Here is a 15,387-nt window from a genome sequence, read left to right on the forward strand (position 1 = left end):
CGTTGCGTTGCGTTGCGTTGCGTGACGAAGAGCGAGGTGGCGGCAAACGGGTGTTGATGATGAAGTAGTGGATTAAGAGCTAAGGTGCGTTGGCGGACCTCGTGGACGTTGTCGTCGACGGATCGACTCGAGTCCGTCCAAGTCCCAGGGCGGCTCGCGGCGGCAGCAACCAACCAAGCAACCCGTCTCGAGACGCGTCCCACCACCCCCGCGGCAGTCCGCGACTTGCTTTTGGGTCGACGGGGCGCGGAAGGCAGGCAGGCGGGGCGGCCAGGCCAGAGGAAGCAACAACGGCGAGGACGAGGAGGACGACTACGAAGACTTCGATGACGACTTTCCTCGAGAGGCAAGTCGTACAGCGACGGCGATGACGGGCGCCGATGGCTCCCACGATACGATGATGCGTGGTGATCACGCGCGAACGGGAACCATAGACGCTTAGTGGATGCTTCTGTTTCTGTCAAGACGTGGTTGAGTGATCGCTACGCATCAAGAGGCCCAGCTTTTTCCCTCGATCAATCGGAGCTCCCTAACCCTCGCCAGGATGATCATTGCCGCGACAGTACAGGGCTAGCGTCGATTGGTGAGCAGCGACACATGAACAAGACTCGTGGCCGGAATACTGGTTCTCCGTCGTCATCGCTACCAACTCGATGAGTAGACTGTCTTTTCGCCCTCCAACACCGCTTCACGCGTGCCGGGCGGGGTGATCACGTGACGCGCTGGTCATCGCCTTACCTCGGCGTCGACGAAAGGGGCCTCTTACTATGCTCCTCGCGAAGCGTATGACTGAGCACTACCACCACCTCTATCACCACAGCCGAACAAATGCATCGAGGTATCGACCTCCGACTCTTGTTTGGTACAGGAGGCGCTCATGGGATGCGAGCGGGACAAGAGTGAATTCAACGTGACGGAACGGAACGGGACTGGTTCCGTGTCTCAGATTTTCGTGCTAATTTTCTTCTCCGCCCGGCCTCGTGCAGCCCGCTTGCCCTCTGAGACCTTGGCGCGGAATTTGCGCGCGATTTGCACCCTCAGCGCCACGGTGCACGGACGCCTGCCTTTCTTCGCCGGTCATTCGCCGACGGCCTTCTCGTCGGCGCTCGCTCGATGCAGTACGGCGAGACGGGGACGAGGCAAGCTGAAATTTGGAGAGCAGATAGAGACGATGTCGCTGCTTATGTCTAACGCATCAGATCAGAGGTTTTCTTATGAATGTCGCGCGGCATATCGAGACGGGCGAGACGCCTACGAACCTTCCTTGTAGGGACCGTTCTCTACGACCTGGACACCTCAGAGGAAGCCACTGATAGCCCGGAGGGGCCACAGCGCAAAAGAGTGTCAGCTGTGAGATTTGAACTCACGCGGATTGCTCCACGGGAAGGCTCCGTTACCAAGTCCAGATCATGGTAAGAGTGGTACCATACGAGTACTACACCATGAAATTGACTGCGGAGAAGCTTTTACTAAGCTTGAGACCCGCGCCTTAGACCACTCGGCCAAACTGACGTTTCAAAAGTAACACATTCGCTGAACTCAGCGCTGCGGCTTGCTGCGGGCGTCGCGGAAATTGTACCATACAAGAAGGTGCAACGTGAACGGACGCGTCTTAGGCCTTCCGTCCCGTGTCTTGGGCCTGCAGGCTCGTTTGGACAAGCCACAGAGAGACAGCGCATCGCACTATTCTACCTGTTCCTCAAAATCATGAGCGATCGCTACCCATGATGTGAGCTTCGTCGTAGGCCACAGGGCGGAGGACTTGGAGCGTAGCACACTACTTTGCCGCTTCCTCAGCCCCATCAACGCCCTCACATGAAAGACTCAGCCTTCGGGAAGGTGCAGCACCCTGCTCATACCTCAATCGACACTCGTCTCATCCTCACCCGCGTACCATCCTCTTGCCTTCACTCTCACGCGTACTGGCTGGCTACCATCGACGAGAGTCGGCGGAGAGGATCTTCAGGCACCAGGTTCCACACGCTCCTGTTGCCTGCCTCCGCGACCAGCTGTTCCATCCAAAGCGGTGCCTAGGGGGCTGATTTCAGGGCGATGGCTTCGCTACGGATCCCAAAGATGTACCTGCGCACGTCCCCGCCGAAGCTGAGCAGCCACCGGCCACGACTCATTCTTCCGATGCGGCTGGCGTGACTTCAGCAGCCGGCAAGGCCACTTTGACCATCATGCCATGCCTTGGCAGGGAGAACACAAAACGGGAGACCACCCTGGCCGCGCCGCCTCCGGCACGACTTCGCTCGACGATACGGTATAAGCGCTCACTCAGTGCACGGGTGACAATGCGGAGCGTAGGTGCCACAGCGGTAGCTCTTCGTCCCATCTCTCCCTTGGCATATCCCTCAACGGAAGTCAAACCGTGTCAAGGCTAATCTCAGGCGAGGGCGTAGCAGTTTGGATCAGCAGGACCTGACGTCAGCTTCACAGCTCGTAGCTGACTGCAGTGGGGTCTGCAGCCATGGGAGTCGAATCGTGAACCCAAGCCGGCTGAGCTGTCCAAGCCACAAGCTCGATCAGCATCGCGTCCCTGGGCCCGTACCAACGACCGTGATGATAGCGCTCGGCCTGCGGCGCTCGTTCTGAGCAAGCGATGATTTCTGCAAGACGATAGTCAAGAAGAGCGCCAACGGCTGCTGCGCGATCCGGAGTCTTGCCGCCGGCAACCGTCTTTGCCATCCGGACTGGCCCGCCCGCCCTTGCGTCGCGAGATTGGTTTCGGTTTCATCACGCGACGGACCTCGTTCCTGTCCGCACAGACGACCGCCGCCGCCGCCGCCGCCGCCTCTGCACCGCCCACAGCCGTGCCTGGATTTGCCAGCGATGAGCGAGGGGTGGCCACGTCAGCGTGCCACGTCAGCGCAAGCCGTCAAGCGCTCAGTCGAGCACAAGTTGGGACTGCGTTCTACGTTTTGCATCCACTCCTCCCATCCATCCTCATCTCGCCACCAAAGCCACCGTCGCATCGCAATCGATCCACCGTAGCCAGGCAAGCCCAGCAGTGGCCCCTGTGCCTTGCACTTCCCTCGCATACAGTGTGCTGGTAGCAGCTGGACCGATGCTCTACTCCTTGTACCCATTCTCCTCCTGTCGCCCCACCCTGCTCCAGCAATGCTCAGTACTGTGTCACCGTGCTTGACTTGGTGGAGCGACAGCAGGGTTTCGAGTAAAAGGAGTAGAGCATCGGTCCGGCTGCTACCAACACCTTGATCAGAGCCGCTTCAGCAGCAGTCCAGTCAACAGCAGCGGTACGCCCCGACTCAGCATCAGCGATACACCCCGACTCAGCAGCAGCGGCCACGGCAGCACAGGCACCTTCTCTAGTGTCTTCGTCCTCCAGCGCCATAGAGAGTCTGTCACTTCGACCTCTACTCGAGCTGCGCACCAAAGTGGCAGAGACAAGAAAGTCAAGGAGCGCACCAGCCATCAGGTCGCCCCTCCCCACTTCGAGAAACCACCTCTTGCAAACCTTCCTCGCAAACCACGGCAGGCTCGACCGCTTCAGGCTCAGGTTGTGCCAGACTCCATTGAATACGGCGAGCAACTTCGCACCGGCGTGGGATCGCTACCGGACTTCATCGATTCCTCTACCTCACTACGGTTTCGCTTCTCGCGAGTCACCAAGGCTGCCACTCGGCCGGCACTCGTCAAGAAGGGCTGTCCCATGTCAAGCGCCAAAGTCTACGTCTGCTGTGGTGCCCACCAGCAATGAACTTGTTGCTCGCAAGCCATCCGTGCTCGATGCACCTACCGGCAACGGTCAAATTACCTCCCTTGGCCTCCCAATGAACCCATTACGTCCTCTATCATCTAAGGGGTGCGCAAAGTCTTCAAACGCCTTCGACCCCATGCTCACCTTACTGGCTGGCGTCGCGCGGCATCAAAGGCAGCTCACTCAGCAGCTCCACTCCATGACGACCAGTCAGGGATGCGGTCTTTCAAGGTGACTTGCTCCCGCACCGCGAGCCAATCGTACCCGCTGCCTCGTCCCGCTCTACCTTCACCCACCCCAACGGCACCTCGGCCTGCACCATCCTCGTCCATCGCATTTATTGCTACTCGTGGCAGCAGCTCTGAGGCCGCACAGAATGTCAAGCAGAGGGGAGCACGCCTACGGTCCTCCAACGCCATCCTCCACTGGATCAACTGCAGAAAAGCGCCGTCCAGGCCAGCCCTTGCAACCTCCTTCTCCACCACCGTCGACGACTTCATCTCGAGTGGCTCCCCTCCCCACTCGCCTTCCGCGGCTTGATCATCACCAAGTCTCGGTGTCCTCGCGCATCTGAGCGGCTACCATCGCTGGCCAGTCCTCCGTTGAGGGACGCTCACACTTCTCTTGGTTCGCTACCGTGACAAGTCGGCCGGTGTCAGAGAGGACTATGCTTCGTCGCCTACATCCTCGAATGCGCCCTTCAAGTACCGCGACAAGTAGCCATCTCCAACTCGTGCCGGCAACCAGCGCACAGCAGCTCCACAACTTGCACCTCGACCTCCGTCGTGCTCGCCATGTGGTGGCAGCACCACTGCGCCATGGCGTTGGTGTCGCCAGGCGCTCCCCAGCGGACGCCAACCCAATCGCTCCTTCCGGCAGGCGAGCGGCGCGGATGCACCTCGCGGACTGGGCTGGGTTGCGAGTAGTCTATCTCATCTTGCTTTCCTTACCATCACTACCAATACCTCTCCTCGTCGCTATCATGCCGAGCAAGACTCTAGTCGTCATCAGCAAGACTAAGAGGGATCCAGAGGCAACGCAGAAGGTCAGAGACGCTGCGCATGTACGCTGGCTGTCCGCTCTCAAGCGGTGGGCGTCTGACGGAAGGGCGAAAAGTGAGCGTGGGCGAGCTTGACACCACTCCAATCTTTCAGTCCCCCTACCAATTTCTGCTTCGTCTGACGATGAAGCCTTATCACACAACAATAAAATCAACAAGCAACATACAACACTCTGCCAGTAATGGCATCACACCCGTCTCGCCGTGCCCTAGGCGCGCGGGACAACCACCCCTCCCCCTCCCATCATCATGATCAACATCATCTCGACGACGACGCCGTCGTCCCGGGTAGCCGCTTAGACGGTCTCACCCGTGAATCCGCTTTCGTCCTCGGCAGCAGCGACGACGACGACGAAGGCAAGGAGCAGCAATCAACGCCCGCTCAGGGTAGGACTGCTGCTCATTCCGCGCCCCGATCAGGGTCGAGCTGGAGGCTCCGCGCTCCCCGATCAGGGTCAAGCCGGTGCTGGCTCGGTGCCTCGCTCTCTAGGCCGAGCTAACCAGCGTGCGCAGCCCCCACCAGATACAGCTGCAGCTCACTTCCCGCTCCCCGCGTATACACCCTCTCTGCCTCGTTCCTTGGGTAGAGCGAATCAGCGTGCGCAGCCCCCCCCCCCACAGGGTACCGCTGCCGCTTCCTTCCCGCTCCCCGCGCAGGGTCACTCATACACTCCCTCGGTGCCCCGCTCGCTAGGTAGAGCCAACCAGCGTGCTCACATCCCCTCGGGTCAAGCACCTGGATCTGCGTCGCTCCCCGCTCAGGGTCGAGCACCTGGATCTGCGTCGCTCCCCGCTCAGGGTCGAGCGACTGGTCTACCGCCGCTCCCCTCGGGTCGAGCGAGTGGTGCTACGTCGCTCCCTACGGGTCAAGCACCTCGCCAAGCGTCCCTCCCCTCGGGTCGAGCTGATGGTCCTGCGTCGCTCCTCGCCAAGGGTCGAGCAGCTGGCCAAGCATCGCTCCCCGCCAGGCGTCGAGCAACCGGTGCTGCGTCGCTCTCCTCAGACGAAGCATCGGGTCTGGCCACGCTGCCCACCGCTGGCTTCGCTGGCCTCTTCGTACCTACCCCTTTCGACGATGGGAGGACGGAGATTAAAGGCAGCGATGGCAAAGATGCGCTGAGCTTCACGGCCGCCGCATCGACTGCGAGCACGTCAGCGCAGCTCGGCGGGGCTCACGCCAGGAAGCGCAGGGCTCAAAGATCCGCAGCCTCGCTCGCCGTCGTCGACGAAGACTTCGCGGCTGAGCTCGACGACGCCGAAGACGATGGTGAGGACGACTTCGTCCCGCCTACCTCCGGTTCGAAGCGCAAGCGAGGCCCAGCTGCGCCGAAGCCGGCAGCAGGAGCAGATGATGCGTCCTTGCCCGCTGACTCGCCCAGCAACCAAGCGCACGCAGGCAGCGCTGTTGCTTCTTCTTCCAAGGCCCAACTCGAATCGGGTGAGGCGAAGAGCAAGGCCAAGGGCAAGAGCACGAGCAAGGCCGAAGACCTTCCCGACGAGGAGCGCACGGCCAGGCGTGAGCGTCACCGTGCCATCACGGAAGCGAGTGGTCGTGCAAACACCCGTCTCCAGGCCATCCCGCTCAATACTGGCTTCAGCTCGCTGGCGGAGCACAAGGGCCGTCCCCTGGAAGTCCTGCCGCGATGGGTGCGCCCCGTACCGGACTGCGTCCCCTACGGCGATGCTGTTGACCTCAGGAGCCAGCCTGGTCCTCTGCCCGCTGGCATCTCGCCGCCAACTGGCCCGCCCGCTCGTGAGTTCGCCACTCTCATCTGGCGCGCGCTTGAGTATGACGACAGACACAATTCGTACACGCCAGAGGAGATTCGCACGCACATCGCCAAGGCTGCGTGCCCTACGATCGGCGAAGGGTCAGTTGCCGGTACTCCCGAGCATTCCAGCGACGAGTACGACGGCGAAGGCGACGCCGATGGCGATGATGGCGCAAGCCCACGCAGGCGAATGACGCACACGATCGTGCTGCCCCTGCGTACCTCGATCGAGTTTGACGGCCGCACTGAGTCTCACGACACAGTGACGATCGTCGTCGAGAAGACAGGCCGCCCCTGGTTCGTCGTCAAGTTGGCCAATGCTGGGCGCACGGACGAAGTCCGCCTCGGCTTTGGCCACCGCCCAAGCAACGCTCCTGGGCCTCTGCCTCGCCTTCGCAGCTTTCCTCGCGCTGTCAAGGTTGAATGGCACGCCAGCGTCAGTGCGCAGAAACGAGCAGAGCTGGCCAGCGACGTAGAGACTGAGCTCGATATCTGGCGAGGCCTGCTGGGCTCTTTCAATGCCGCAGCGGACGAGGAGGAACTCGATCTGCTGATAAACTACCTCCTGGACATCAAGGCGTCGTACACAAACGCAGTCAGCCGATGTCCAGCGAGCGTCTACAGAGGCGGCAGGGAGCTGACGCTCAAGGAGACCGAGGCGGACATGCGCGTCTGGGCTCGCCCATCGGCTGAGCAGAGGGGCGTTACCAAGAGCATCAGGACGGTGAACCGCAGCGAGTGTATCCCAGATGTAGAGAAGCTTAAATGCCTCTACAACCATCTCGCAGCCATTCCCAGCTGGTGGATGCGCATGTGCAGCCACGGCCTCCTTCTCATGGCCAAGCTCATTCTCGAGGAGCAGTATTGGCTCGTGGGTCATTGCCGAGACGGAGACATTGACTCTTGCCTTGCCTCGATCAGCGAGCGCATCGGCGACGGCGACATCGGAGCCTGGGATGTTCTTCGATTCTTGCACATAGGCAAGAAGACCTCGGGCCAGGTTCTGCCGCTCCTCACGACGGAGACCAGGAGCAAGGGGTGCCCTTTGCCTGGCCTCCTCAGCGGATGCTACAGAGGCTCGCATCTGCCCGCTCGTACGGCCACGAACCCAAATCTCGCCTTTGCCACTCACGAGGATGGTCGCAAAGCGCCGATCGGTCTGTCCGTGCACCGCATGGGACTCGTCCACTGCTCCGAGTTCGTCAACAAGACGCAGACGTGGGACTTGATGCTCAATAGGATCAACGCGCACCACGAGCTCGCAAGGACGGTCCCGAGGCTCTCTCACAGGCATCTGGGACTACAAGCAGCCCGGCGTGCCCGGTAGCGCGGACCGGGTCGACCTCCTCACCGCTGCGCTCCCTGACAAGGGCTTCCGCATGACCGCGCTGCCAGACGACCAGAACCGCTGGATGGCCGAAGTGATGCAGCACGGGTTTGACCACCCTACGCCGCCGCCTGCGCGCTCCATCGCCGAGCGTCGTGCCTTGGAGCAGGAGCTTGGTCTTGCCGTCGACTTCTTCGGAGACTTCGACGAGCTCATCGCGAGTAGGCTGCCATCCTTCTTCGACTTCCGCAGCCTCGTCAACCCCGTCGTTTCCCTCGCCCACCGTGTCGATTGCGCACTCAAGGCTGGAATGCCCTCGGTTGACCGCATCGCCTCGAGGAAGACGCAAAGCGGCAAAGTGGTCAAGACGAGCCACGACCCTCGCGATGGCAATTTGCAATGGCTCTCTGGCTGGGCCAACATCGCCAAGTCGTCTGACTGCAGCGTACACTTCGAGTCCGATACTCTTTTAATCTCACTCCAGCAGTACGTCGATCTCTGAGCCTTGAGCAGCAGCGATCAAGCAAGCTTCAAGAAGGGCAAGCAGAAACCCGTGGCCAAGTGCAAAGCCGCCAGCGATACAATGACCAATCGGCTCCTCGCCCGCAGACGCACCCAAGCAACTCTGCGAACTCATCTTCAGAGCAGCGTCTGACGCGTAGCATCACGACGACGGTGATCGCAAGAGCAAGAGCGGCGACACGCCTCACCCCAAAGTTAGCAAGGGCAACGGCAAGGGCAACGGCAAAGCCGACGAGGAGCTGGCAATTGCTGACGGTGGCACGACCGAACAACTCCTTGCTGCTCTTCGCCGCAACAAGGCCACGAAGGAATTCGAGTGCCCCGTTGTGGCTCCACAGACCGCCTTGGCCAACCTGCTCTTGACACTCCAAGCCTCCTTGCTTGCCAGAGCAGAAGTGGCCCAAGATGGCATGCGGCTTGTACACGCTCGGCATCTTCCCCGAGTCGCATCAGCTGCAGAACTTGCTCGACGACTTGACGCGCTGGTGCAAGTACTCTTGGCGCTGCGAAGACCTCGGCGCGATCAGGCCACCCCCTCCCGGACCACTTACCGGTGATGATTGGGAGGCAGATCAAGAGACCTCTGAAGTCGACCAGGACGACGCCGAAGCCGACGAGGAGCTGGCTGTTGCTGACGGCGGTACGCCTGATCAAGTCCTCGCTGCTCTCCGCCGTGGGCGCGGTCGAGACGTCAAGTACCCCGTCGTGGCTCCACAGACAGCCTTGGCCAACCTCTTGTCGCTGCAGGCCTCCTTGCCGACGGACGGATGCCCCAAGATGGCATGCGGCTCGTCGACACTCGCCTCTTCCCTAAGTCGTTCCAATGGGCAGAGCTGCAGGCAGAGATGACGCACTGATGCGTGTACTCCGTCCGATGCGAAGACCTCGGGCCGTTGAGGCCACCACCGGCGGAACTTCTGAAGGGAGACGAGTGGGAGGCTGACTCCGAGAGCGAGCACTTCAAGCAGAGCTTGGCCATCGGTCTCACGCCCTGCATTCTGTACGCCGCCCTCGCCGTCATGTCTGCGCGCGGGCAGCTGGACAAGTGCCACCTCACCGGCCTGCCGCTCAAGGACGCCAACGTGCCCATCTCGATCGTGGCCCATCGAGTGCATGGCCTGCCCTTCTCCTCCGGCCTCCGATGTCGACCAGTATCGCGACTCGTCGAGGAACTTCCTGGTCAAGAGCAAGGCGGCAAACTGGATGAGGGGCAGCTTCGATGGCGCAGTGTTCCTCAACAACATCCATGGGACGAGCACGTTGACCTCTTTTTTCCAACTTTGGTCACCGCAACAGTCCGCACCCAGCTGCAGGAGGTCTACAACGATCCCGCCAACTTGGTGAAAGTGAATGAGCTTGCTCGAAGGATGGCGAGGAGCTGTGCGCCCTCAAGCCTCCACCACCATGGCATCCGAACGAGGACAACAGGGAGGCTGACGACGCAAGCGAGGAATTCGCAGAGACAAGAGCACCTCTCTCGCCTCTCCATCTTCCATTCCCATCTCCACCACCGAACACGACGCCATGGTTACGAGTTGTCGTCGCTCCCTCTCTTCGTTACTACTGTGAGTTCCGACGACAAACGACAAGGCCAGAGCTGGGTGTTGTTCTCCTTGGATACCCATCGGCTCATTGACACCTCTTCCTCGCATCCGCACAGACAAGCGCACCAGCTACATATCCCACCCCACCTCCACCATCGACGAGGAGAACCACGAGAAAAGGTCAGACCCACCTTAGCCTCCACGCATGGTGGCAGCGAGCTGCTCACTGACATCACCCCTCATCACCCTGCTCCTTCCATCCGCACGCAGCAGACCAGCGTCTCCAGGATGAAGCCAGAGAGAGGTGGAGGTGGCGGCGCCGCATGGGGCGGCGGTCGCGGAGGTGGAAGTGGGGGCAGACGCGGAGGACATGGTGGCCGCGGGTTGGGTGATGAGCACCGCCCTCCCAGCAGGCAGGAGATGTTCGACGCCTGGCTCAGGCAGCAAGAGCTGCAAAGGGTCGCGGACATCGGCAGGCTGCACGCCATCCATGGCGCGCCTTCAACCGGGTCCAGCGTCTTTACTGGCGCTCGCCCCCCTACCCAGGCCAGCGGCAGCAGCAACAACAACAAAAACAGCCACAGCAACAACAGCAGCAACAACAGCCGCCGTCGCCGTCGCATCAGCAGCAGCAACAACAGCGGCGGCAAGCGCATCAGCAACAGCAGCAAGAGCGCCTCTGCGCCTAAGCGCACGAGGCGGGGGTGCAGGGGGAAGCAGAAAAAGACAGTTGAGGGACAGCAATCGGCTGCCTCATCGTCAGGGGCGGCGGGAGCGGGAGGTGGAGCTGGGGCCGAGGGGGCTGCCTCGACCTCAGGAGGGGCTGGTCATGGGGGGAAAGACGGGGAGGGGGAGCAAGAGGTCCCTGCTGCCGAGGGCAGCAAGGACGAAGAGATGGACGAGACCCTTTCCCTTTATGTTCCATAGCAACTTAATGGAAATAAAGGGCGATTAAAGGGGCAAAGGGCAGATATCGAAACGAGATGAGACTGGCAATCACGATCGTCACGCGCTTGGTAATCCTCGGCTGATATCCCTGTCACAAACGTCTTGTGAGCGAATGAGGTCGAGACGAGGAGATGGAAAGGTATGATGATTGAGTGACGCGAGTGACGCGAGTGACAATGGTGATGATGAATCAAGATGCTAGTGAGCGGTCGGATGGTGGTGTGACGATGCGCGGATGGGAAAAAGACGCTCGACTGCGTGAAACATGACGGCTACGCGGCTTACTCGAGCAAGAAGCGCCTCAGCCTCTCCTCAAACCTCACCTGCGTCCACCAGCTGATCCCACCCGTTCCAGCAACGGCGCCACGCCTGTTCCACCCCATCTCAAAGTTGCGCCTCACCTGCCCAACTACGGCCTTGAAGGCCTGCGCGATGGTCGCATCGTTGCGGTCCAGGCGAGCAGCAGCTGCTTCTGCCCAGAGGGCCTGTAGCTCGACCTGTGCGGGAGAGCCGCCCGCGGGGGTTGCGAGGAGGTCGCCGAGACGGTGGAGCAGGGCGAGGAGTACTGCTTGGGAGACGCGTAGCCTTGCTTCCATGGCCAGGGAGTCACGAGTCGCACCCTCCTCCAGCGCGGTAGCTGCGGACCCGTAAGCGTCTTGCAGGCGGGCTAGCACGGGCAGTAAGTCGACACTCCCCTCGCGGGGCATGAGAGTGGAGAGGAGCTCGTCTTCTACGTTGGGGAGCGGCGGCGACGAGGCTTGAGCTTTGGGCTGGGGCTGCTGGGCGGGTAGGGACGAGAAGGAGAGTGGCGCGGGCGCCGCGCTGAGCGTGGAAGGCAAGAAGCGGAGAGGGCTCGTGGGCGCGGGCGCGGGCGCGGAGGCGGGAGGAGCTGCTGAAGCCGTGGCGGCTCCTGGCGAGAAAGGCTCCAGCGGCACCCATCGTCCTCCTGGCGTGGCTGCTCCCTGCGCCTCGCGATACCCCGTTGGTGTGCGGAGGGGTGCGGATGGGGGGGAGTGGATAGGGGCCGCGGTCGGCGCGGAGAGGGGCGTCGTGACCTGACTCCACGAAGCGGCGCTACCAGCAGGGCCGAGTGCCGTTCCCCAAGTAGCGGCACTGGTTGGCGGGCTGAGCGCGGGAGCAGGAGGGGCGGCGCGATTCTTCTTTGTGAGCTCGGCGACCGTCTGCTGAAGGCTGCGATTCTGCACTTCGAGCCCTTCGAGCTTCGTTACCAGGGCCGTCAAGAGGGCCGTCGTCTTGTCCAGCGTCGCCGACATGTCCTCCATTGCGGTCTGCATTTGCGCGAGCTTGGCCTCGGACGCAGCAGCCGCAGCCGCACTCGCAGCTCGGTCTCGCTCGACAGCGGCGGCAGCATCCTCGTGTGCCTTCTTGAGCCCTTCCGTGTACTTGCTCTCCATTATGTCGATCATACGACTCATTGACTGATCAAAGCGCGGCGCGAGTGTGAGCGAGATGATCTGCAGGCTGTTCTTCTTGACCGAGCTCTCCAGCCTATCAATCGTGGAGCGAGTGATGTGCTCGATGGCCTCTGCGTTGCCGGCCATCTCTTGTTCAGCTGCCTGGCGCAAGGCTTCGCGCAGGGCTTCGGGCTGGACGAGGGAGCGCAGTGAGGAGCGGACTTCGGGAATAACGAGATCGGTGAGTTGGCCAGAGAGCGTGTGAGCCACTTCGCTTGCTATGGCGGAGAGGGCTGATGGGCTGAGTAGTGGGGTCGACGAGGGGCGAGAATGCTCGGTAGCGTTGGTGAGGAGAGTGGTGAGCTTGGCGTCGAGGCGGGATTCGAGAGAGGCGATGAGTGCGGGCATGTCGACTGAGGGTGTGCCCGTGGTGGAAGCATCAGCCTGGCCCCAGGCATGGTGAGATGTGCCGCCGTTCACATTGTCGCTGGGCTGGCCGGGCTGCAAGCTGGTGCGAGCGCCGTCCTCCGCAGCCTGACCCACGTTGTCCTCGACCTCCGTCACGTCAGCCGTAGTGTTGTCCACAGTCAGCGTCTCTGCGAGCGTGTCGTCGCGAGTCTCCGCGCGAATCTCGGCCGCCTCCCGCTCCTCTCGCTCCTCTCGCTCCGTCCTCTCGACAAACGCCTTCTCGCTCTCCTTCTCCAGCGGTGGCAGCGAAACGCTCATCACGCCGAGCGAATGAGCAACAAAGACTACAAAGCTGATCAACGACTCTCCTACGACGCTAATCGACGTGGGGCTCACGGTGAGGGGGAACTCGCGCAACTTAGCCGGGAGCTCGACACTCCAGGGCAGTCGACCGACGACGGCGAGACGATTGCGGAAGACTTTGGCCTCGGTGAGTCCAGATTCTTCGCGCTCACGAGGACCCCTCCTGCCGCGCGCGCTTGCTCCTCCACCGCCGCCGCTGCTGATGTTGGCGTGAGGCAGCTCGAGGACTGCGAAGCGGTGTGCAAAGACCGACCCGCGATAGCTGTTGGCGATGAGCAGCGTAGCCGTGTCGCGGTGGTACTCGATGAAGTTGTAGTGGGGCGAGGGGGCTTCAAAGTGCCAGACGTGGTGCCAAGTGCCCTTTGCCAGGTCCACCAGCCCTACAATGGTGTTGCGCGCTAGGCCGATGATGGCCGCGCGAGGGCAATTAGAGGAAGTCGTAGCGGCCAAGTCGTAGTTGGGGTCGTTGATGAGTGCAAAGAAGCTGACGGCTGGCGGAGCCGATGACGTGGGAAGAGGGTCCAGCCTGATCGTTCCGAGCGCAGCACGCGTCTTGCCAGTCGAGGCGGACTCGTAGACGATGGAGAGGGAGCGCGAATGAGCGTGGGCACGGAGGGTGAAGAAGAGGGAAGCGTCGGGTGAGAAGGCTTGGCCCGCGATGGGTGTGTCGTCGGAAGGAACAATCTCGATGACGCCCTTGGACAGGGCCTGCTTGTGAGTGAGCTTGAGATTCTGCGTCTGGTCAAAGAGTTTGACGAGATTGGAAAAGTCGCGCAAGAGGACAGAAGCATTGTCCGAAGACTGGGAGCTGCCCACGAGCCAGGCAGCACGGAGACGTGGCTCGCTGGTGCGCATCGAAGTGATCCAGCTAAAGTCCTGCACGCCGCCGTTCTCGACAGTCTCGCCCGCGAGGAGCAGTGTGCCGAGGAATGTGGTGTCGTACTGATCGCCCTCGACTATCGTCCAGAAGCTGAGCCCCTTGGCTGTCGAGCCTGCGACAATCCACTGGCGCTGGTCTCCTTCGCTGAGCTCTTCGTCGGGCGTGATCCAGATGCCGCCAACGGCTTCCTGGTCGAGATCCTCGAGGGTCACGCGGTCGGTTGTCGAGCTATTGAGGAGGTGGATGCGACCCTTGGACGAGATCCAGACGGCGGTATCGTCACTGAGATTGGCCACACGTGGAATCTGAAATGCAGCCGTCGTAGCGCCGTCTACTGCGAGAGGACCACTGATGAAGGGCTCGACTGGCTTTGCACGCTTGCTCCCCATGTAGCCGACCGTCTCAAGCTTTGCAGGGTGCAAAGACGCGACGCCACCTGGCTGAAGGGCGGCGAGGTCGATGCGAGTAGAGGTAGCATCGAGAGCAGAGTAGCCGGATGTGGAGGCGTCGTTGAAGGCGCCGCGAGCGTGAAGCTCGGCGAGGGAGAGGTGGGCGGTAGGTCTGGCCTCTGCCCCGGGCGCACGCGCGGGGGACGAGCCAGACGTCTTGAGGTCATACGACGGCTGAGCTGGGGTGACTCTCTGCTCAGGCTCAGTCGCGGCTGCAGAGAAAGCGGCAGACGTGGATGGTGCCTCCAAGCTGGTCGAGATGTCGCTCTGAACAAATGATCCTGCTTGAGGCTGAGGAGCAGGGATTGCTGCTGGACTCTTGACGCTGAGTTGCTGACGTGGGGAGGAGGCCTTGAGGCCGAGACTCTCGAATGGACTCTGGAAGTTGAAGGGAGTAGCTGGCGGCGGCGAGGCGGTCGCTGGAGGGGCAAAGTCGGCTGCAAGTGAGCGGCGTGAACGACAACAGTCAGCGACGGGTTGGATATGACTCACGAATGGATCCCTGAGGGCTAGGCGTGACTGCTGGCTGGGTGGCAGACTGGCCGGCAGGCTGAGTCTTTGGCGGCGAGAGGAGGCCAAGGAGCATGGCCGATGCCGTCTCTGGCTGAGCCGGGGCTGGAGAACTGGCTTGAGGCTGACTGTTGGTGCTCGTCGTGCTGGTCGTGCTGATCAGCTCGGGAGCGGCACCAGTGCCACCAAGCAGACCTTGTAGCAGACTTGCAGCATTACGAGCTGACGTGGGCGAACGAGATGGAGGCGGAGCAGGAGCGGATGGGGACGAATCGGCAGGGGCGCTCGGGGAGGACGATGATGCTGACATCCCCGAGCCATTGAGCAGCGCGAGGAGTTGACTCGACATCGCGGTGAGAGGGGTGGGGAGGAAAAGAAAGCGAGGGAGGTACTGGGAGCGTCGTGGGCAAGTGATTGCCTCTGGCCTCGACACAGCCTCGACGAGGGACTTGATTGGTATTGCTC

At 61.6% G+C, this 15,387-nt stretch overlaps 3 protein-coding genes and 1 non-coding gene across 4 annotated transcripts; 2 read left to right on the forward strand and 2 right to left on the reverse strand.

The window, feature by feature from the left end:
- Nucleotides 1–1,342: 1,342 nt before the first annotated feature.
- BDZ90DRAFT_t42 lies at nucleotides 1,343–1,512 on the reverse strand. Its single transcript has one exon. It is a non-coding gene; the product is annotated as a tRNA-Leu (tRNA).
- A 671-nt stretch (nucleotides 1,513–2,183) lies between these two features.
- On the forward strand, nucleotides 2,184–3,724 carry BDZ90DRAFT_228442 (hypothetical protein; the record flags this gene model as incomplete). The annotated part of the gene is made up of 4 exons (XM_025504812.1): nucleotides 2,184–2,306; nucleotides 2,472–2,562; nucleotides 2,620–3,047; nucleotides 3,227–3,724. The coding sequence occupies 4 exons, from the start codon at nucleotides 2,184–2,186 to the stop codon at nucleotides 3,722–3,724; spliced, it is 1,140 nt and encodes a 379-aa protein (XP_025360028.1).
- Nucleotides 3,725–4,391: 667 nt separating this feature from the next.
- BDZ90DRAFT_228443 (hypothetical protein) lies at nucleotides 4,392–10,145 on the forward strand (the record flags this gene model as incomplete). Its single annotated transcript, XM_025504813.1, has 9 exons — nucleotides 4,392–4,839; nucleotides 4,965–5,171; nucleotides 5,275–7,713; nucleotides 7,796–8,328; nucleotides 8,546–8,824; nucleotides 8,859–9,219; nucleotides 9,288–9,751; nucleotides 9,772–9,970; nucleotides 10,066–10,145. The coding sequence occupies 9 exons, from the start codon at nucleotides 4,392–4,394 to the stop codon at nucleotides 10,143–10,145; spliced, it is 5,010 nt and encodes a 1,669-aa protein (XP_025360029.1).
- An 881-nt stretch (nucleotides 10,146–11,026) lies between these two features.
- BDZ90DRAFT_234240 (hypothetical protein) lies at nucleotides 11,027–15,381 on the reverse strand. Its single transcript, XM_025506936.1, has 2 exons — nucleotides 14,905–15,381; nucleotides 11,027–14,831 (listed from the first exon to the last, which is right to left on the reverse strand). Exons 1-2 carry the CDS (start codon nucleotides 15,269–15,271, stop codon nucleotides 11,179–11,181), a joined length of 4,020 nt encoding a protein of 1,339 aa, XP_025360030.1. The 5' UTR covers nucleotides 15,272–15,381; the 3' UTR covers nucleotides 11,027–11,178.
- Nucleotides 15,382–15,387: the final 6 nt, after the last annotated feature.

The sequence above is a fragment of the Jaminaea rosea genome, assembly GCF_003144245.1.
Source record: "Jaminaea rosea strain MCA 5214 unplaced genomic scaffold BDZ90scaffold_15, whole genome shotgun sequence".
Taxonomy (NCBI): Eukaryota; Fungi; Basidiomycota; class Exobasidiomycetes; order Microstromatales; genus Jaminaea; species Jaminaea rosea.